Here is a 24,241-nt window from a genome sequence, read left to right as displayed (position 1 = left end):
GGTTGTAATTGCGATCGCGACCGGGGAGCGCACGAGAGAGCCGCCGCTGTCAATCATTACCACACAGTTTCTAGCTATAATAAATTCAATGTGTAAGAGAATGTCATACACCGGCACCCATGTACCTGTTTAGCTTTCAGTCTGTTAACGATTAGGTATGCAAAGAAATAACAACAATACGCATTAAATTATCTACGTAATAGTCGTAATCATAAATTCAAGGCTATAAAATGTCAATAATTGATGAAAGAGGTATAAAGTTTCTATATCGTGTTTCATGCCGCAATTACCGACTTACAACTACTTATCTAGTTTTTTGCGAATATCAAGTAAGTCGTTAAAATGTTGATTGCCTTTTAACACGAACTACTACGCTCTAGTAACTACTGATGACAAATCAGTATTCAAGGATTAAGCTGCGCTTTGTATTTAAAGTAACGAAAATAGTAGCTTGTCACGCGAGCGATCGATTCCATTGAATTGGTTTATGCTATTGTCATTTCATTGTTTCATCAATATGTTGATGTGTTTCTTGCGTGCTTTGAGCAATAAATATGCAGATGGCGCGGGAGGCTGCAGCGAAGAAGTGAAGGCACACACGGGCAGCGGAGCGGCGCGCGGTGCTCGCATGTTGACTCGAATGTTTCTCGCCAAACAAAGAGCCAGCTTCCTAGCTACCCTTGTTTGTTTAGGACCCGCCAAACGTTTATTGCCCATTGTGTATCTTGCTTTTCGCTAAAGCGTAAAGCCTTTTTGACTCGGCACTTTTTACAAGTGCGCTTATACCGGTGTTGATTACTCGATTTTCTAAAAACAAAGCGGTCAGATGTTTGTTCAAGGAAGACGGCGATTTTGCATGAGCAAACGAAATTGTTTTTTAACGGCGCAGACGATCAGCAAACAAATGAATAGGTTGGCCGTAGTCTCGGAGTCGCGGCGCGGTGGGCCAAACCGCACGACGCTTGCGTGAGCATAATAAAGCAACACAAACAAGTTTCTCGATGCACGTGAATTGACCAATTTGTAGACTCTAGACAGTTTCACAAGCGGTTTCTATGCTCAAACCAATCAGCGGCTACAAGAGATTTTTTGCCGGCATTAACGAGCCGCTCGTAATGACTCGCGTTTCCGGCGCTGCGGGCTCCGATCGATTAACACGTGTATTTGTGTACGAACAAGAATACAATAGCGCGCGATAACTACGCTTCATAACTACAAGTTTATTTGTACAGTTATAACGGCAATTAACGCTCCGGATCAAATAAACAAATTCAAACAACTCTGCTCATCACTCTAACTGAGTTCATCGATGTTAATGAAAAGAGTAAAAGTTACTTGTTCAAATCCGGCTCTAGATAACCTGGTGCCACCAATGACCTGATATATTTAAAATCAACAGCGCAATGTGTAACATTAAACTGAAAACTTTTATTTATTGGTGTCTTTTATTTAAAATTGCAGGATGTCAATATGCATGCTGAACTTCCGAAAAATGTTTTTAAAATTCGGCGCTCACGAACATCGAATTAGTGCCGGGTGGACGCGCATCGATTATATTTTTAGTTTCGCAACGACGACTCCGACACGCCATAGTTATTACCGCGCCAGATATCAGACGCTTATTTCGGCCAATAATTCTGCGATAATTTTGAACGAAAATAACAAACTCGCTACAGCTTTTATCTTGTAGCAGTCCACGTGGACTCGTGACGAAGTAATACATAACTTATTTTACGACAGTAAACTAACTATATTATTATAAAGTAAGTAGTTGAACTAAACTGAGTATTTACCTATCAGATAACTTGTACATTATGAATTTATGAAACTTGCAAAAGATTCAAGAGGCAGAAGTGACTAAAGACGGGTAGATAAATGTATACATTTCAGATCATAATGCGTTACCTACTCACATACAACAGGTGTTTTGCATTGTCGAACATAGTGATACCAGCGTCAGTTTAATCAGGATGGACCGTTCCATTATTGTCAGTATCCGCAACTCACCTTCCGCGTTGGTAATTCATCAATGTTACTGTACTAAGCTCCTTAAGTTAGATTTGTTTGTTGATCCCATTGTCAGACTTCAAGAGTAGATATCGTATTATCGTGTTTCATGTCCTGGATAATATTGATTACCTGATTATGATAAATCCAGGCACTAAGTTTTTGGTAGATATCTGTGAGCTGCTATCGGTATTATTTTTGTACGATCGGTAAACCTGTTACAGATAGAGGGTTGCACAAGGTTATAAATATTGGGTTTTTTGTTTGATACGCACTTAACAAAACAGTGTACAATCTATTGTGTTATGAATAATGGCCTTCATCCACTCAACAGTTTGATATACGAGTACTTAGGTACCTAATAAAACACAGTAGATATATTTTTCATATGACACATACAAGTTTTTATTAGTACAGTCTACTAAAAAGATAATGTATCGACTTTTCCTGTTATTATTGCAGTGCAAGTTAGGTGGTAAAAACCACCAATGGTGGTTTTATAGTCCGTTGCATGGAGTTCCTACTAAAGTATTGACATAGTAAGTAGTAAAAGTTTGTGTATCTACAAAAAAACTATAATTTTCTTTGCAATCGCAACTGGACGACTCGACCTTTCCGAAGCTATCTTCAAAAGTGTCCTCGTCACTAGATAAATTACGGAGGTGGATAAGGGTGGGCTACCAGCGCCGTTAAATATGTACTCAGGTGCTGTGGCTGTACGTTCGAACGAAACTGCAATGTCTACGTCCACATAGAAGCTGGTTGTTTACGGAGAACGTTTGCACTGTTTCTGTTTGCTATCTCGTTGTGCTACGGGAACGGCAAATTCTTGCTCCGCCGTGCAGATAACGAATGCGGATTGACGACAGAACAAAATATTGATGTTATGCCATTGCATACAGAGTAAAACAAGATGGATCAATATCTTTCTTTCGTTATATAATAGTTGATGGAGACAACAGAGATAGAGAGAGAAAGAGACAATTAAGAGAGAATAGCAATAAAATAATACCCTATAAAAATCGAGCCGCACATGTTAATAAGTTTTTTTTTGACAAGTAGCTTCAACCAATTATATCACAGGGAAAAAATTTAACGGAAGTTCCAATTAGAAACTTTTGACATAGTATTTAAAAATAATAATAATTTAATTATGTCAAAAATAAAAGAATAATAAAATCAGAAATTTAAATTAGGTATAATCTATTTATAGATACATACTTTGTTTTGCGATTTTGCAACGAATTTAAAATAATGCTTCTATGAATCAATCAGGAATTTCACAATGCAACAAATGCACCCATAAAGCGGAATAACTAGTTATCTGTAGCTTTATTGTGGCTGGTTTGTAGTCAGAGGGGCAGAGCTGTGTTTGCGCAGCCTGTTGGCACACCAATGCTTATTGTGAGGCGAGCCGCGTGTCTGTACGTTAATTTACTACTATAAGCTTTTATATGTAGCTGTATGTTTACGAATACCGCTATCGAAAGTTATACTCAGTTGCACAAAATTTAGCCCACTCTACATACAAAATTACCTATTACTGCATACATTTGACGGCCAGTGTTTTTGCCGCTCAGTATATTTGACTTACCCAACCTTTGATGTGCTTTGGTACTAAATCAGTGCAAAATTTAAGGCTATCTTTAAGATTCAGTTTTTATATTTTTATCTTTATCCGCGTTATTGATATTATTTGAGACAACGGAGGCTGGAATTAAACTTTTTTTTACACTCCATGTTCGACAGGTTAAGTGGTATAGAATTCAAGCTATTTTTTTATCTATTAGGCTGAGATCCAACAAACACCTTTCCGACTGTTAATATCATATACATTTTAATGAATTTGTGTCTCTTTCTCTAACTACCTAGCCTATATACGTCCCAATATTGTCTGAGGTCTTCTCAGATGATGATGATAGGAATTTCTTGGTTCATTCGATCGTTTCATCGCAAATGTTCATACTCTTTACATGACAAGATGAAGTCAAACCTCATAATACATATTTTACTTATCACGAATAAAACCCAATACATTCGTAAATATCAACAGCATTTTACTCACACGTTTCGAACCGTTTTAAGTACAACAATTAAATAAATTCAGATTCAAAGTCGGGGCTTATTTATCCCGGGTCCGACCGCGACCGCAGTGGCGAACCGCACCCGCTGCGGTCTCGCTCTCCCGTCGGCCGCTCCAATATTAGACTTTCGGGTGTATCTCTTTAAATGGAACTAAGCTTTATTTCTACAGTCATGCTCTGAGGAGGAATTGTATTTATCATTGAAATAAAAATTTTTCGACGGCTCGTTTAATCAAATGATAAGGATTTTTTATTTATTAATCAATAAAAAACACAGCATTAGGTACAGTAAAAAACCAATGCGCTGTAAAATTTAGATATGTATGTACCTATACAAAAAAAGGCATAGGTACAAAAAATAAAATAGTCCGCCTTTGTACTTAACACTTTTTTTTGTAATTTTTTGTTTTCCTGTTTGTACAATAAAGAGTATAAACAAACAAACAAAAGTAATTTTTGGATACGATAAGAGACGAACAAGACAACAAATTAAAAACAGTGACTGATCCAAAATAATCACTTAGGTGTATATGAAAAGTAATAATATTATTAAAATATGTAATTAGTTTAAACTTTATGATTACTTTATGAAGCAGCGAAATTAAAGACTAATCAAAACCGAGTACCTAACTACGTCAATTTAAAACGTCGGTAGGTATATGACTCAAAAAAACTCGCTAGAAAGCTCTACTAAAACTAAATTACACTGAAAACTTACATAGGCCGTCATAACTTGGCCAAAGAAATTAATTCAGTGGTCAAAGTGCAAACAAAGGCGGTGTTATAATTAGGCCTGTGAACAACGCAGAGGGCGTAAGTACGTTAAATTCCGACATAGTTACAGCCGAGCGATTCATTTACGCGATGAATTAGTCATTAGCAGGCGCGTGGCTCCGACCCTCGGCCTGACCAACTACCTAACACTGTCCCTCTCACCCGTGTACGAACAACCAAAGGGCAAGCGCGACAGGATGATAATCTCCTGAGTTATAGCCGGTTTTATTTCAACAGTGGTGCAGGCCGTGTTTGTAGGAATAATGACATTTGGCGCCACACGCGAACGCCTTGTAACTGTGTTTGTTATTTAATACATAGTGTATAGTTATATCAGACGTAAACACGAATATTGTTGGTCTGAAATGAGAAGCAAATTTATTAGTGGAGTTGAATTTAACATAAACTCCAAACCACGATTCCGGGATCAAGGTTTCGATCTCTAACCGCGCAGTTCACTGTTATCGACTTTCAAATAAGTATTTTATTTTTGTTTTGACGTACATTTTTATGTAAATACGTAAGTATTCTAAGGTCATTATTATTTGGCAAAGAATTACAAACAATTTAAAACTAAATTGAAGACAAGTTTGTAATTGTATTGCAATAACACAGGACAGAAAATTAAATAAGAGCCACTTTAACTTTGAAAAGCAAGTTTCAAAAGATATTTAAATTTAAAGTTGACGTAATTGCGACAATTAGTAACTTATTTATTTAAAGCCTTGAAAAATTAAATTTTACTAAATGTACACAAGCCTCTCTTGTCATGGTTCGCTGTGTATAGGATAAAAGTACAATCATAAACACCAGGCAAATTATTATTTGTTTACAAAAAGATATCTTCTACAGCACAAAATCTTGACGGGTGTACCTACATACATATAATTTTGATAGATAGATGCGTTATCACTGTATAGGTTGAGTATAAATTCGGTAGTGGCCCCACGTCGCGAGCTTCCGGCGTCGATTGCTATCGCACAGGAAGCACGTGGAGATACCAACACTAAGAAAACGCTCTTCGCGGAAACCGGCGACAACTGCCAAGCAAACACACGCCAAAAAATGCCGAAAAAGGGCAGGGTTCTTTTATAAAATCTTGTGTTAAGCGTGATTAATGAATTGCGTTATGTTGGAGACCAGGTACTTAATTGATGTAGAGAGATATTTGAGCGACTTTTTATTTTTATTTAAATGAGCGTTTCTGTGACAGCTGGCGCTAGTATCGTGATGTTTGACAACTTTGACATTTGTGTCACGTTTGAACCAATCGCAAGCAAGACTCTAACGTCAAACGGACCTCTCGATACTAATGCCATCTAGCGATATTTCGCAGTATATTTTACGACATTGTCCGCTCGCCAAGTACCTATCTTCGACGGGAACCCAGCCTTGAAAAGGACGTATCCAGTGGATTTAACTTTTTGCTGTTAACTTTTTAATTGGAATTATTGATAAAATAATTATTGTACATAGCTATGTGTAATCTCTTGTACAAGATCGTATTTAGTGGCGTATTAGCATTTATCTTCTTCTCTGCAAAAAAAAAATCATATGGCAGGAGCAGAATCCTAGTATTACATACTTAAAATAACGGACTAATATGAATAATACTGAAAAGACTACTCTTAATTGAATGAAGTGAAAAGACGACACACATGATGTACTTTAGTGATAATTAAACTAATCTCTATTAGCTGGCGGTATCCATTTAGTGGTACAGTCCAGCCAAGAGCGGCAAAGCTCAGCTCCATTAGCACTTATCAATGTTAATTGCGTGATCGGAGACGCCCACTCCATTGCGAGCATCGATTGCGCTGCGAATGCATGCTGCAGCTAATGCACACATGTCACGGATGCAATTATTGTACTAGTTATAAACATTTCCTGCGGCCGTTCGCTACACGCATCAAACCCAAGTATTCATTACCAATTACCACTTAAGTGCACAACTTATCAAGTGTTCTGCGGTCTAGTTTAACATTTAACCACGTTAGAGAAAGTTGAGACTAAGTACATAGTTAAGCCGTGGTGGCCGAGTGGTTTGACCTATGGCCTCTCAAGAAGAGGATCGTGGGTTCAAACCCCGGCTCGCACCTCTGAGTTTTTCAAAATTCATGTGCGGAATTACATTTGAAATTTACCACGAGCTTTACGGTGAAGGAAAACATCGTGAGGAAACCTGCACAAACCTGCGAAGAAATTCAATGGTGTGTGTGAAGTTCCCAATCCGCACTGGGCCCGCGTGGGAACTACTGCCCAAGCCCTCTCATTCTGAGGGGAGGCCTGTGCCCTGCAGTGGGACGTATATAGGCTGGGATGATGATGACATAGTTCAGGATGAAGATTTACGACACACAAATTAATTTAAACGTTTCCGATTGCCATTTGATTTAATGATTACTCGTTACTGCCAAATCAGTTGTAATGGATGTCTTACTAATATTTAAAGAGAATTTAATTAATCAATTATAGTTTAATCATACGAATGATCAATAAAAAATCAATTACGTATTGAGGCGAGCGCTCGCTTTTTATTGCCGCGTTCTCAGAATCACGCTCCATTTAAATATATCCGCCACAATGGAATACCGAAGTCGGCAACATTTTCATTAGCAATTCAACTCATACAACAATCCTTGTTACTCATAAAATGCAAGTTTAATTCCGCAATATTTTGAGCAACTGTCAGTTACGAGGGTGTCACCCTTCTCTAGCCGGCAGGGTCGCCACCCCCGTGTTTGTACTAACCCCTTCGCCCTGTTTGCATTGTTTCATTCTATTTGTATAGACTGCGCCGTCCCACCGCCGTACAACTGTTACCGTTTCCATGATATGTAAACGAGATTTAATGATACAATCCGTGCGAACCTTCTGCGTTTAATTTACTGGCGATCGGAGAACAAATGAAGTGCCGATGCCTTATCTTAATCTTTATTTTAACCCTTTGGAAACTTACGCGCTTTGACACTCGATAGTGAAATAACATAATTGTAATTTAATGCTGGCATCGGATAAATTATGAAGTACCTATCTTAGTGGATAAAAAATAGGTAGGTACGAAATAAATCAAAGGTACATATCCTTCGAGTTGTTTTTGTGTCTTGTTGTTGTGTGAATGACCTGACCTGAGACAAGTCGTGAGGATCGTGCTATTTTATGTTATAAAAACACAAACACCATTATTATGTAGCAAACAAAATTCGCAAATTTTATTAGTATGCATGTAAATGAAACGGCGCTTCTTAAAATTCCTACACCGCGCTAGCTGCAGTTTTACGGACTATTACAGTGAATGAAAAATGAGTGAGTCATAGGCGTGCGGAGTACGAGTCGAATAGAAATCGTCTGTTTTAAATGAAAAGTCAAGGAGCGAACAAGGCGTACATTATTCATGAGGGCCGTTTCACGCCCGGCCACCACCGCCTGCCAAGTACGTACAGACTGGCATCAACAAACTGTTTCGAAATCAATATCCGTGTCTCAATCAGTGCAATTAAGGCGGCCCGTGGAGCAGGGGCCGTATTCAATGTAATTAGTTTCGCGCCGTCGCCGGCGGCGAGGGGCGGTAAATAAACGACTAGAATGACGTTAAACGTGCAGAGAGCAAACTACGGGAGCCGCGCCTGCCCCTAATACACAGAATGTCCCTAAATCACGTCTCAATCGTCACGTTTCCGTTAAAATTAAAACAAGATTATGTCCAAATAAAAACCAATGAGAAGATTGTTATCGACGGCTTTAACAAAGAAGAGCCCGAAAGCGAGATAATCAACGTGTATTAGAGATAGCGCACTTTGCGTCGGAGTGAGGTACATGATTGTGTTATTACGACGATTCATTGCGTGATTTGGGCTAGCAATAAAGCTATATTTACCAGTCACGAGTGCTCACGACCACGTTACACGGGAACGCCGTGCACGAACAGCGTTTGTGTAATTTATTCATTCTTTACTGATAAATGTCACGTCGCAAATAACAAATACTAATAGCCATTCGAGAGCACGCTGTATGAGTGAATTTAATAAAGCCACTGGGGCGAAAACGCCCTATTTTTTCACATGGCGCACATCGCTTCCCCTGGCATTATAGGGGCTGAATTTGAAAACACAATTAGACTTAATACAGAGGTGATTGTTGGCGAGCGAGGGTCGCTGGCGAGGGGTTACAGTAAATCCTTTAATTTGGCTCCCCGATCAAATAATAAAGCGGAGGGGCAGCGAGCAGCGAGCGAGCGATATCGCGTTTAGTGGTTTTATTGCAAGCGCCATCTGCCGCGCGAGGCACCCTGTAGATGGAGAGATAATTTCGCTTTTAAAGCGGGGGGGCGACCGAGCGTTCATTGTAAGTTGTTGCGTTCATTTAAACAATTCACAACGCTGTATCAGCCTGTAGATGCAGGAGATAGCGCGCCCATTATGCGGGCCCTTGACGAGTGTCTGCGCCCTGGTGTGGTGCAAGTACTCAACACCGTGGTTATTATACCATTTGACAAGCCACGCCGTGCTACTGCACTCTATCCGCCATCGCCATTGTTCAATTATTTTCTATTAGATAAAAAAAAATCATTAACGTAATGCGTATAAGTAAAGTTTTTACAGGTGTAGGTAGGCTAGTTACCTATGTAGACGTATGTAGGTGACCTGTATGAGACATTGAAACGTTGATAATCATCATATAAAACGGATTAGGTATCACTGATCAAACTTTATTTATTACTATCTAAGCTTATGAGTAATTAGCAGTTGACAAAGCGATTAAATAGGATCGACAAAGCGTGTAACCAAATAAATTCGTATCGTTAAGATAAGGAATGTTCGGAATTAAGATTTTATCGGGTATTAATGCAATTTGAAAATAATGTTTTTATTATCAATAGAGATAAAGGCGAAAAATCGGGTGCGTAGGTATCCATGCTTGTTGACGATAATAGAGTGACAGAAAAACAAACAGGATTAAAGAGGTCGTGGGCGCGGGCGCAGCGGGCGCGTGCGCTTCGTTACGCGGGCCGCACGTGCACTCTTTGTCCGCGGTCCATCCCCTAATGCCACTCCGCCCGCACATGAATAATTTGCAAGGGCGAGGGACCGCTCGTATGGAATCGGAATAACCAGTAAATTATTGAATTATACCGAACCTGACTCCGCGCCGACGGGAGGGAAGATTTATGTTGTTTTTTATGAGCGCTCCCGAACTTATTCTGAAGCGATTTAATATTTCACCGTTTAAGTAGGCAAGATCACATTCGCGTACGTGAGCTGAAATTTGAGGTTATTTTAACTCGGTCCGTTCGTCCCGGAATCAGAATTAGGCACATTCGAGTAACTTTCATGAGCTCGAGGCGAACACAATTGAGTCGGCTCTCAGGATGGTATTTATAAAGTTTATGTTGCTGATATTGTAGCGTAACGAGCGAGTGCCGGTGAGGGGTGGCGGATGTGCGCCGGAGCAATCGCGCACGGGTGGTGGCGCGTATTTTATCGACAAAGCACAACCCTGAGTCCCCTTAACACCTTATAGTCATTGCACTATTGACTGAGTATTTTATCAGCTTGATACTCCATAAGCCTTATCGATTTATTAACAATGCTGATAATAATAAAAAATATAGCACTTATCATGTCATAAGGGTTTGGCTACGATAATCGTTTCCATATAATAATAGGCAAGAAGCCTTATCAAACTTGTTTAAAGAAGTGTCAAACTGGAATAATAATAGTACTGGAGCATTGAACATTTCCTTCTAAATATAAACACAGAAACTGTTGCAATAATCAACACCGTGAAAGTCAGCCGGCATGAATAATTTGTCGAAGTCCACAGAACAATAACTCTCCGTGTCGATACAGCTACACAAAGACGAAACAATCAATTCACGGCGTAAGTAGGTGCGATTCGGCACGGTCGCTGTACGGTCTAGCCCCGCGACTAACAAAAGAAAATCTAAGCAATTAGTCGTCGTCAGAAAGAGCGGAAAACGCGCGTTAGCTGCGGTCACGCCGCGTCACGGAGCGCGGGAACGCGTGCACGCACGCCACTCTGCACTCTAACACCTCCGCGCAGTACCCGCGCCTCCGCACAGCGTTACTCCACGAGGAACATCTGACCGACCTTGAATCGAAAACCCACCAGCTCAGCCATTTACTTCAAACTTTATTGAGAGCTTAATCCGGCACCGTCACGCAATAGCAAACACAAAGCCGAACAAAAAAATGAAAACATTACTTGTTGTGCCATTACGTTCGCTATAAAAGCTTAACAAAGTCGGAGGGGTACGGTTCTTTCTAATTCTCGCTCGACTGAGCGTGTTAAGTGCTAATGTAATAATCCATTACAATGAAGCGCGGCAGTGAACGCTAAATAGCGCATTCGAGCGTTGAGCTGGTGAGGCCATCTGTCCGGGCGCCAACAGTGCGCCCGTCGCCTTCACCCCGACCCTACGACCCTCACTCCCCGACGACAGCGTCGCATACCAACCAACACAGGTCCAACTTCAAACGACTGATACGATCTCGTAATCATATTTAATTGAGCTCCGGCATGACCAAGCAATTCTGATTAGATTAAATAACTAACATATAAATCGGCTATCACCTTACCTGTAAAATCAATAATTGAAAATAAACCAAAAGCACGACGTAACTAACGTGTGAAACGAACGTGATTGTTTCTTATTTGACGTCGAATCTACGTAAATTGGTTTTGGTTCCGTTTCGAGGACGTGTTAAAGTACGGCTATTATTAAAAAGCGGGGTCGAAGCGTGGCGGCCGGCCGAGCGTAAAATCAACAGATTACTGCGGAACCCCCGCGGGTCGCCCCTCGCCGTAAGGAACCCCTGCCGCATATAATATCCAGTCGTTGCGATAGCTATTGTGGCTGCGGTTAGGGTTGTCGACTACAAATATGCAGGATTATTTGTAGTTTGCGCGGCCTTTCGAGTGCAGTTAAGCGGCATAACATGCGCAGACTTGGTAGAAATACAATCATTCAAATTAAACAAATTGCCATAGGTGCCTATTTGAAAAGCGATGGCTATAGAAAAAGATTGGAGCCATACCTACAGTAGAAAATATGAAAGAACACTGATTTGCCTGCTTTGAGGCTTTGAGCGAATATTTAATTCACTATAAATTGAATTGTTTTTCTCTTTTTAAAAACTTTCAATGTCATAATTAATGTTTTCCTTTCCATCTTAATTAAGTAAAAAGTCGCTGTAAATAATTTGATGTGAATCCTATTCAACTGAATAATAGATAGTTTTTAAGAGACATTTAACGTATATCTATTTTTATTATTTTAGCAGCCCTTAACCCACGTCCCTCCTTGTGAATTCTGGCAAGCGCCTCGTAACTCACAGATATATTGTCTCCACTTTAGTCGCGCACATTAGGGGAGCCGCTCTCTCCCCGCAATACTCCATAATAAAATATTGAAATAAACGGCGTCACAACACAAACGCCTAACTGCCAGCTGAGATTGTTGACAAATTATTATTTTTACGTGACATAGTTAAAAGTTCAGGTATCGTCTACAGGCCGTCGTAAAAATTAAATGGAACGAGAAATTCAGTGGAAATGTTTGTTAATTTAAAAACCGAAACGTCAACCTGCGAGCGACCACCCTCTACCAGCGGGGGCGCGCTGTCAAACAACATTTACCCAGCAAACAAGCCCCGCGCTATACTATAACACACTTTTTTACTTTTAAAAAGTTGTTCCCTCGCTTGTATTTTGTGTTTTCTATTCAAGTTATATTTATGTTGGAATAACGCTTGGAACGTAGAAACATTATCGTTACCGTTATTCGAGATTTAGGTATAAATTCATAATTCACTTACCTGTTTGTGCATTTCCACATTGAGGCCGTAAGACATTTCATAGTACTGAAACACAAAAACACGGATTAACAGATTCGATTACAAGTGTTAAAATTGTTAAACGTCCGAACTGTGATACGGAAAGCATTTGGCACAAATAAGCTTCCTCAAATTATAGAAGGCGAGTGACTAAACATCCGCAACGGCTCAGTTTGGACGGCCGCCAGAAGTGTTTCCGACACATAAAAATACTGAGAAAAATTTCCTCCCAAGCGTATTAAAATAAATTGCGAGCGATTTGGCAACACTTAATCGTGATTCATTTCTGAATGGAACGCGCATTTGAGGATTATGGAATGCCAAATACTTTTGTATATACCGATCACACAATTCGCAGACCCATTAGTTATGGTTGAATTTCTTTGTAGTAAAATTGCTAGCGAAAGTATAAAAGGTTTCACGAGGGAAAATGCTCGTGACTATTCACGTGGTACTTATACAGAGTGAGGATGATATTAATCTCCAAATAAATTATGATAGGGCGTAAATGGACTCTCAGCCAAGGGAGCAATATTGATAGCATGCGGGCGGAGGGGACAATCTATTTCACATTGAATGACAAAACAATAATGTGTCTCGATAAACATCTTGTTTCTCCAAATACCCGACTATTTAAGTGGGATGATTTAGACGACTGTATAAAAAGAAACGAAAGAAACATAACTGTCAACTCACCATGACATAATGCCTCTGAATTTCAATTTTTTCACTAGCCAGCTTTTCGCATTCTAATTTTAAACTGGAACAAAATAGAATTATTTTAAAATATTATATACACGAAGAATTTTATTTTCACCGGAAAACAACTTGGCTAATAAATAATTGTTTTTGAATAAATATTACATACACTGTTAGCAAGAGCGCTTGTTATTTTAACAACAAGCACTTGATCAGTGAGTATCTACTTAATAATTAAGATAACAGATGAAGTATGTACTTAACTAACTTTATTTTATTATAGTAATATAAATAGATACAGATTATACCTAGCCTGTTTTTTTTATAAACTTCACAAACACTAAAACAAGAGGCTATAGCAAATTGTAGTCGGGCCATCAAGTTTTGCTTTTAGGTTTAGTTTACACCTTTATGCTCGTTCAAAGCATTTCGACAGATTGAATCATGATCAGGTTGATTTTGTTACTTTTTTAAATTGTTACAAAAAAGAGCTTAGATATTTTTTGTATGACAATAGAACATAAAAACTGATAGTTAACAAAGGGTGTTCTGCAAGCAGGTAGGGATGGCGCCCGAAGACAGGCGGCTTCCCAGATCTTTTTTTCATGTTGTCGTTGGTGCGCATTATTAGGGGTTCCATAAATATTAATTTACTACAAGTAGGAATGATAAGATTTGAGTAATAATTTTCAACAATGAATTAAATTGTTTAGAGCGCCCATCTATTGAAACTTTAAATAAGGATAAGTTTAACTTCGTACATTTTAAACATTCATAAGTCAAGCCAGAGTGCTTAATTATAATAATTAACGTCATTTAGGTCTATCAGCAGATGCTTCGCTAAACGAACAAAGAATTACTTTAATAATCTTGTCAGTTTTTTGCGCGACACTTTAATGGCTTCACTCGGCGAATGGAATTTAATAATGTAGCTTTTTGAGTCTGCCTTTCTTTGATCACGCGTGAATGAAGCGTGAAAAGATATGTGCTTTTGATCGCTAGGGGGCGTTTAAATGCATGTTCATACTAACTTGTGGTATTGCGCCTGGAGGAAGTTGAACTCCTCTTTTATCCTGTCACAGGATTCTCCCACTGTGAACTTGATGGGCTGCCCCGGCTGCGGGGGACCCTGGGAACAAAATACAAGTCTTATAACATTTATGATATAAAGATATAATATGCGTACACATCATCATCTATGATCGTCAGAAACGCGCGATTAGCACGCACGCAACGCTCAAGAGTCAACGCGTAAGTAGGCGCAACAAAAACAACTCATCAATCTCGGTCTCGACACAAAACATTCCTATCACGAAACAAAAATTACACGCATCCCAAATTATCGTAATACAAATTATCCTTTAATGACCATAATTCGGTGTGAGCCTCGCTTTAATGAAAAAAAAACACCGCTCGCCTCTTAACACAAATAAAGTAACGCGAACACGCGAGCACGTAATAAAGTAAAAACAAAATAAAAAAACTAGCTCCATAATAAGAAGCACGAAAATAAAAATAAAGCGAGGGACACAACAACACACGGTCGCCGGGAGGCCGGGCGGGCGGCAAAAAATAAATAACCGCTCGGAGCCGACGCTACGAACAAACGGACTTTAAAAATAATAAAAGGAGCGTAAATAAAAGCGTAAAAGGAACTGGCGCAGCGTGTAGACGTTGTAAATGGAGCTGCGGACAATCGGGCTCGGGAAAAATGTGGCCGGGAATTCAGTGAATGTAGCTTGCGGTGGAGATAGCGCGCGGCCGCAGGTAACGCGGCAAAAACCAGCCTGCCGCGCTGACCGTTCAGTTAATGCCGTGACATTTATAATTCTCATCAATATTTCATGACCGGAGACAGTGACGGCACACACTCGTTTACTGTTATCAGCGGCACTTAGTGTAGTTCGTAATGACGTTTTTTACTGAAGTTACTCGTTTTCAATCTCACCAGCAATCAATAAAAATAAACAAGAGCCATTTGTTTTCATTACGCCTTGCACGGCAATTATATTCCGTTTCACTTGTGCGAATGCAATTATTTATCCGTGTACACATCTCACGATCGAGGAATAAAAGCAAATCGACAGCTACATTACGAACATGGCATTATTGAAGGCAAAAGGAAAAGTTCAGGCTCGGTAGCGATGCGAGACGCTCGATGGCAAGCGTTTATATTTATATCATCGAACGACGCCGCCACGACACTGGCCCGACGACTTGTCGGAGGCAATGTGAACCCGCCCTAAGAGACTCAAGTGTGTATATAAGTCTAAGGTCGAGTGCACACTCGATTATAATTAGCGATTCACTTAACACGTGGGTTGATCACGAAGGCTAGTATAATTCCAACACGTTTACCTCACCAGATTAACAAATTGATTACGGGGCTCGAACGTGTACTGGATGTTTAAATTAATTAGAAGTTTCATGATACCCTGTGGCTGTGTACTTATCTGTAATTACAATGTTTTTTTAACATGTAGGTTGTTAATACGTCGGGAAGGATACTGTAGGGTTGGTACCAGCCCTGTTGTTTTGCTCGAAGCCAATAGTTATGGTGGTCTGGATTCAATTACTTGCTCGCGCGACCGCGAGCGCGACCCACTGTTTTCGCTTTCCACCGACACGTTGTATGAACGTGTATGCTGTTTTATTGGCGTGATTAAAACTGAAAACATCACGCACTAGGTAAATTAATGCGGGCCAAATTAATTGCTATTCGGTTATTAAACTCAACTGTGGTTTAATAATTATGTATATCCTCACCGCAGAGTTCGTAAATCGTTCTGTGTGTTGACATTTTGGCGGTAACGAATAATTTTACAATTCGTAATGTTCAGTGAGCTTCTACGGCCCCACATTATGTCTGTCATGTACACATAAAGTAATAGCTGTAAGTAATATCATTCTCAAGCTTCAAATCGATCACAAAAGGAATGAAAATAATCGACGGCAATAATAGACTGAATAAACGTTCCCCCTCGTCTTGAGAAAAAAAGATTCCCATGAATTATCACCGAAAAGGTCAAATTAAAATACAATGAACAGTTTTTGAGTGGCAGTATTGTGTAGGGGCCGGATGAAAGGCCCGCATGCAGGCCGCTCACAAAAACAAAACTAAACAGAACGCGTTTAAACGGATATAAAAAGAAAAACGTGTTCTTACTTCAAATTATTGAATACGTCTGCCCACGTCTACCTGCAGACTCGCTTCTTTTATTGGGATCGGAAATCGGAGCTTTTTTTTAAACGCTTTGCCCGCGGGGCAGCCCTCGCGTGCACAAAACAAGATTATTCAATTACTAGCCATTACGGAGAATTAGTTGCTCAAAAACTACTTACAAGAGGATATCTATTTGGTAGTATTCTTTACGTTTAGTCAGTATTTTGCAGAGTTAAAATAACAAGCTTTTGTTGTTTTGATTGTAAAAGGTTAGCTGTGGTGGCTAAGTAAATAAAAACAAGGTTGTATTTTTTAGCATTCTATCTGTGAATAAGTAAATAATGTGTATCGATGTCAACGATTTATTAGCAGCATTAGTCCGCCGCGGCCAACGCCCAAGTTCAGCGACTCTGTCAACATCTAAACACCATTCGCACTTACAAATCAAACAAGAATACACAAATATTTGAACTCCTCACTAGTGTACACAGCCGCTCCACGCCAGAAAGCTCTAACTCACGACATACCAAACCAAAGTAGACCCTATCCTTGTACGTTGAAAGTTCACAAAGCTTACCCGGATTAATTCAACGGCTTTTTGTGACGAGAAATAAAAAATCTCTAGTAAACTAATATGGTAGCGCTGGGATCACCAAACTGATTTTATTTTCTAAGAAACTTCACCGCGACCGGTTGATGTATGGGGCGATTGATATCGACCTTTCTGTGAATTGGTGTCTAAACAGTGTTCGAGTAATGTGTATTCAATTGTTTTTTTCGGTATTTGTAGAAAGTGTCAACTACAGTTTACTTGAGGTAAAGCTAGAGTCGATGGTAGTCAAAAAACTATCAATAAGAGAATTAGAAGAAAGAAGAACTCTGATGTCGCCATTTTTCGTGTCTCCACGTGGTGCAAGGTGGAGAAGCAAGGTTAAAATGTGTTTTATCTTTTCATAAGTTTTAGTAAGGTTTATAAGGTTTAGTGGGGAGGCCTGTGCCCTGCAGTGGGACGTATATAGGCTGGGATGATGATAATGATGATGATGATGAAGTTTTAGTAAATCACGGTATAGTCGAACCATTTGATTCCTGACCCACCTTAGAACGTTCTCACAGTAGGTGTCATATAAGTTCCCTTGTTAAGCAATATGATGTCAATATTACTTTTTCTGCGAAAAGGACTGGGACACGATTTAGTTGGTTTGAGTGTACTACATGCCAGCGCATTGTACCTTATTATTTTAGAACCGCACTGTTACAACCAAGTTACAACCCATTTTTCGTGCAACTGACACATTATTACTTGCTGACTTAGCTGAGGCTGAGCTGGAAAAATAAATAAATGGCTCTTATTTGGCGCCTCGTGCTTTTACCTCGCGTGCCATTTCTATTTATCTTATTATAAGGTCTGTGGTCTACGAAACTCGAAACTCGAAGTTCGTGTCGCGCGGTCCCTCTCGCTCCCGTATTAAATAGTATAAGTGTCAGAGGGACCGCACGACACGAACTTCGAGTTTCGTAGTAGCCCTGCAGTTCCGCAGCCGCGGCATCTCGAGGATGACGAAGCTCTGTTTGCCTACTCCAAATGCCATGTTTGTGCAAACCGATAACACTATCTCGCTACGAATGTCAGGAATTATTTTGGACGAACATTGACTCAAGCGTAGACCGAGGCACTTCACTTATCAGCCTTGATAACCCCTTTCAACAAGCCAACGATGTTCATAATAATCATGTATTCAAACACGATTGTTAATGACACAGTTTCTTTTATTTCTAGAATTAAACGTGAATGTTTGCTGAGCGCGTGATATGTTTGAAGAAACGCGGGTGCGTATGAGACGCAATCCAATTTGTATGTAGGTATGTAGCGGTAATACAGTCAAATATTGACGCAGTAGGACACGACACGGATTTCGAGAAAACAGACGAATAGGCTCTTTGACAAACAGCTCGGCTCACACACATGACTACAAATGACGCGGCAAATAAGAGGGCCATGTATAAAATACTAATTCAAGCACTGGAACATCCGTACACTTCCAACTATCATTTTATGCCGTATTTGATTTGTATAACTTATGTTGATCTAGTCTTAATGTGTACGGCCTAGGCTGTTAAGCCCACAAATCACAAGATCCATTTACACTTGAGTTTGCTAAAACAAGCACATACCTTGATAAGTTAAGCGCTATCGCTCTTGTCATACTTTAGGTATCACTCGTCATTGTGTGAACAACAAGAAAATATTTTTTTTTTTACATAAACGTAACTGTTTACTGTATATAGAACACATGAAATTAAGTTTAACAGGAAGTGATACATACGTACAAAGGCGAACTTATGCATTAAAGGGATATCTTTCAGTAAACCTTTGAGCAAAAAAAAATTAATACATTAACCTCGCATAATTAAGATTTACTTGTAATTTAGATAGGTACGCGTTCATGAATGGAATACATTATTATACTAACATACCGTACCTATTCTAAGGTACCCACTCAAAGTTAGTTTATTCATACCCCAATGGTTAGGGTTGTCGATAACCGCCCGTGTGTAGTCAATCTAAGTTAACCTAACTGTTATAAGGCTGGCTACCCATTGGCTCGTAGAATCGTGAGCCAAATAAGGCCGGCTATTCACGGGCGCGTGAGAACAGCGACCTATAATAGCTCGCTCATTACGCGCTCGTAATTGAGCTCGCGTGATCAGCGGACAAATTGCCGGGCAAACAAACAGGTGACAAAACGTCAATAAATAACACTCATTTGCGAGTTAACTATGCTTGTGCAGTTTAAAATTGCTTTTTATATAATTTATTGTTTTTGAAATTATTACATCAATACAGATTGATTATGTACGTACTTATTAATAATTATTAAGATTAATGTGTGCGTTAGTATTGGGATAAGTTTCTTTTTTGTTTGTATGTTAAGTTTGGATCAATAAATTGTTTAACTTGAATAAAATAAACTAGTTTCATTTTTCGTGATCACGTAGGAACTATGTTACTTTCCGAAATAACAAAACAGACAGACAGTCGGAATTAGTAAGGAAGGATTAGAATAGGTAGGATTTCAACGAGTTAACTCATTAATGTACAAAAAAAACGATTTAAATACAATTAAAAATTAATAAAAAATATTCACTCACCCATAATAAGTATTTGTAAAATATTTTATCTTCAATTTTTTTTAATACCTACTAGTATAATTTAAACCCTTTACTCTAAGTTATGTTTGTTCGATAGTTAGTTGTGAAGGTCGCCTTTTGCTTACTTTTGGAAAATCTTTATGTACCTGTGTTTTCTATATCTACTGCTACTATGTGTTCAATGAAGTTATTGTATTATATATATTGTATTGTTGCCAATACATTTTTTTATTAATTCGACTACATTTAAACAGTTCCAACAGTTACATGGGTGGAACACAAATTGATTTAATTTGCGGTTTGCATGGGGACATATTGTGTGTCATACCTACTGATGCGGTTGCGGTCGGCATTAATAGCCCGTAACCCAAGGGCAGACGGTCCGACTTGCGCTGGCATTTTATGACGTTTGCGGTCGCGCATATGAATTAACCGAACAGAATTGATGGGGGTTTAAAAATAAAGATTGTGTAAGAATAAATTGTTATTGAGGGCTGTGATTTATTATGATTGTCAATGTTTTACTTACTTTAATTAAAAATTACTACCGGTAGTAAAGAAATAATATATATAAGTATGTATACTGATACCGAATAAAATATACTTACTCATCAGAAAAAAAAAACATTTTTTTAAATCATACTCGTGCATGAATAAATACTGTTTTATTAAAAAAAAATCCAATCACACCTAGTTACTCTCAAAACTGACAATAATTTTCAGCTTAAAACAATGCCTTTTTATTTTCTTATGTAAAATAGGTTTATGACCTACCTATGATGAAAAATTCATTATGCAAGGATACCTACGTGTCAACTTGAAACATTTCACCTATAAACTTCTACGTCTGAGTAGGTATACATACATACATAATAACTAACGTAAGTACGTATCCGTTGCAAGCAATTTCACGGGTAATTGAGTGTCTGACAAGCACTGATCAGAAAGCGGGCTCTTAACTACCTGGTTCACAATGGAGCTCACCTTTTGTCTGTCACCTAACTTTAACTGCTTAGAATTTTCTAGGCAAAAGACATTTCAAGAGGCATAAGTTCATAGTTAATAGATTTTAACGCGTTGAAGTCTTTTATAATGGAAACCGGCAATGTCAAACAAAGGCCATTGTTTAATTAAATATAAAATACCTAGGTATTTCTGACTTTTTATAAACGAAAATTACTCAAATATTTCTTTGTTATCGACCAGGACATTTATTAGTAGACTACGGCTACCAATGTTTTTTCTTGTGTTTCTCCAAATATAAGTGTTCTATGTTGTCATAGCATTAAAAATATCTACTTTCTGCATTCCTCTCCGTTTTAGGTAAATAGGTACAGTCAGCAATGAAAATATACATAGGTTTGAAGCATTAAAGTGTCAAAAATATGTATATCTACAGGACTTTATTGCCTGAACATAAGGTCTTGTATACATATTTTTTGCACTTTGGCTGTATTCATATCATTGTTGCTGACTGTACTACGGTCTGTCTGTCTCTCAGTCTGAACTCTCGAACTGTACAGGCAGGCACTTGAAATTTTTACATAGTTTATAATAATATTACCTACCTACCGTGGCTACTGTAACAATAATAATAGTACATTACTGCAGAGGCCGGGAAAGAAAGGCTTGCAGGCCGAGTATGTATAGATAGGTATACGAGGCTGGCATCTTCTTTCACGCCGAGGCTTGTATAGTGCTTTTCTCAAACATGCACTAAAATAAATAAAACTCCTAGAAATCAATGTTTTATTTGTAAGACAACTAAAATGGTACCAGACTCAAATTATAACTACCATCTATATAAGTGTTTATTTCTTTCTAACATGAATTTTTAAAACATTAACATTTTTGATGTATTTTTTCGAAACTTAATAATGGCAACGGGTAGATGGTGACTTTAATGATAAATAATAAAAATAAAGTGAATAAATACAAGAAAACTTTTTTTACGGTAAGGTGATACGAAATTGGCGCTTAAGTCCGACCCGACTCACACTTGGTTGTTTTTTTTTCTTTTTCCAACTGTTTGGATGGTATTTAGATTTTTTGTTAAAATTAAGTTTCTTTGCATGCCTCCCGCTGACAGCTACAATACTTCGCCGCAGGGGTTACTTTTATTGTCATGCTTGACGTACCTACTGCTTAATTTTACGACTGTCTGTTTGTACGCCTTTGTCCGCTATAAAGACAAATTTTATATCTATCACAGGGGAAGATAGTAATGACGATTATAAAAAATATCATTTTTTCAGTTTCATGTATTTTATGTGAAAAGGAAGACCAGAGGAATTTTATAGATTTGTCCGTGAATCGGACCTTTATTTCAAATTTTAATTAAACAGCCATAATTTAAAATTATATACAAGCTTTTAAGTATTTTAAGAGAGAGCATAGCATACCTATAATATAATACAACTAGCAACAAAGATTAAGTATGAATATACAACTAAACTATTCAAAAATATTTACACATGTGATTGGCTCAGCAGAAACAAAATTAAACATAAAACACATATATATACATATTTTTAAGGGAAATAATATTAATCTTAAATAGGAAGACTGCAGGCCCTGGTTAAAATCTTATCTAGATAAAGCAAGTGCACACTATCTTTTCGCACATAGCAACATGCAAAATTTCACTATTTTGCGAATCATAATAATATGTCCATTATAAATTAAGTGTAGGAAATAAACAGCGCATTAAATTAGCACTTTCACCGCTCTCTTCTAGTTGCGAACTCGCGAAATGACAATGGCGGATGATCTCAGGGTATACCTACACCGTTTACAAGGGGAGCATGGGCCGGATTAGCACAGATTAAAAAAATACCTTATTCTGCTGTCTACAGCAAGTTCAATGTCAAGAAAAAAAAGAGAAATTTTGTATCTGTTTAACTTTTGTTGGTAACCCGTGTTTCTTACCTAGCAAATGATGCCTGGAATTGTGCCTGTCTGTGACTCAATTCTGATCGATATTTTTATTTTAATATAAGTACAGTTTTATTACCTACCTTTAAATGTAACTAACAATGTAAAACGATCTTGATATTCGATTTTAGCCAATTGATTTGATATGATGCAGAGGTCTGAATACCTACGTGACATTTGACATCGACACAGCAAATTTTAAATATATTTATTTAAAAAAAAATGTGTAATGTCAAATAAATAACAGGCTGGTAGTGTGATATTTAATAAGAAATTAGCGGAATTGTCATTTTAGACAACATACTTTATTAATATTAAAAACATTACTAACGAACTGAACTGAAGCCAGTTCGTTTAGTCAAAAAGTTTTCAATGAACACACACAATGCGACAATTTATTAAAATGTTTTATTTATATGTATGCGCAAAGATAAGTAATCCGAATTCCGTCGGCAACTAGCTTGCGATTGTACTTGTATTGTATGTACCTGATATTTTTAACGACTTACAGCATTTTCATTCAGTTTTCTGACCACGCTATAATATTGTGTAGGACAATGGTCCCTAACCATCCGCAAGTTGAAATGAGGGCCGCGAAAGATTTTTAACTTTTAATGAACGCGCGGCGCACCGGACCGGCCTAGTGTAAAAGCGGACGATATAGTTTCTTTTTAACTCTGTGGTCCCTGTTAAGAATAAGGTCCCAGATCATAAAAGGTTATGAGCCACTGTGCCAGGACGACAGATGCGAAGATTTATAAAAGAAAGCCTCACCGGATGCCTCGCGGCCGCCACGGCCGCGGCGGCGGCGGCGGCGTTCATCGCGCCCGCACTAGGATACATGCCGCGTCAGACACACGTGGTCATCATCCAACCACACAGCAAACACAACACACACTAGCCACAACAACAACACTAGAGCTGGCGCCAAATCCCGGTCAGTCACACGCGGACGCACGAACCAACGACACAACTTCCGCGCACGAGCGATGCGAGCGAACTGCCGCGCCGGCCCCCCTCCCTTCCTTCCCACCCACCGCCTCGCATACCGCTGCCATACATATTTTCTCCACTCGAATTTTTCGTCGACTATCTTCATGTTTGAGAAATACTTTGGCGAATCGGAGATATATACGCTCTAATAGATACGTATTATTCGGGGATTCTCTGAAGGGGAGGTTGGGGTGGTTATCTGTGACTCGACGTTATTTTGGCAAAGTAGATGCAACGTTTTAAATGCCCAGGAGGGAGCTCGGGGTAATCCGGCTCCTCTACGAAATTGATATGTCTATTACAGTTGCCGGCCTCTAATCGGCTAGTTGCTCCGTAAATAGGCGCGGAACAGGGATTAACTAATCACGGATCAAATCGTAATTATACGCTGGATTATGGGTCCCAGTCGGATGTGGGACTTAAGAGATGTGTTTATTTCATTTTAACTTTATAACTACACATTAGCTAATTTGAACCTGACTTCATTTGGAAAAGTCTAAAACGTCACTGTGTTAACTAAATAACAAAAAATTCAAGAAGTTTGAGTAGGTAAAGTAAAGTATGATGTAGGTATGCCG

The 24,241-nt window shown here is 38.7% G+C and overlaps 1 protein-coding gene and 1 long non-coding RNA gene across 3 annotated transcripts in view; one reads left to right on the top strand and one right to left on the bottom strand.

Moving 5' to 3' along the window:
• The window catches only part of LOC141439550 (protein groucho-like), a 62,526-nt gene extending 38,851 nt beyond the window's left edge, over window positions 1-23,675 (bottom strand). For both annotated transcript variants that reach the window (XM_074103840.1, XM_074103841.1), the window contains exons 1-4: window positions 23,445-23,675; window positions 14,452-14,549; window positions 13,418-13,481; window positions 12,704-12,748 (exon numbers count right to left, since the gene is read on the bottom strand). In XM_074103840.1, coding sequence (XP_073959941.1) covers window positions 12,704-12,748; window positions 13,418-13,481; window positions 14,452-14,549; window positions 23,445-23,513 — 276 coding nt within the window. In that variant the 5' untranslated portion in view covers window positions 23,514-23,675. The remainder of the gene's footprint in view (window positions 1-12,703; window positions 12,749-13,417; window positions 13,482-14,451; window positions 14,550-23,444) is intronic.
• On the top strand, window positions 16,239-18,783 carry LOC141439817 (uncharacterized). Its single transcript, XR_012452644.1, has 3 exons — window positions 16,239-16,313; window positions 17,374-17,513; window positions 18,364-18,783. It is a non-coding gene; the product is annotated as an uncharacterized lncRNA (long non-coding RNA).
• Window positions 23,676-24,241: the final 566 nt, after the last annotated feature.

Source organism: Choristoneura fumiferana, chromosome 21 (assembly GCF_025370935.1).
Source record: "Choristoneura fumiferana chromosome 21, NRCan_CFum_1, whole genome shotgun sequence".
Classification (NCBI taxonomy): domain Eukaryota; kingdom Metazoa; phylum Arthropoda; class Insecta; order Lepidoptera; family Tortricidae; genus Choristoneura; species Choristoneura fumiferana.
Note: the sequence above shows the minus strand (reverse complement) of the source record. Positions and strands in the feature narration are given on the sequence as shown.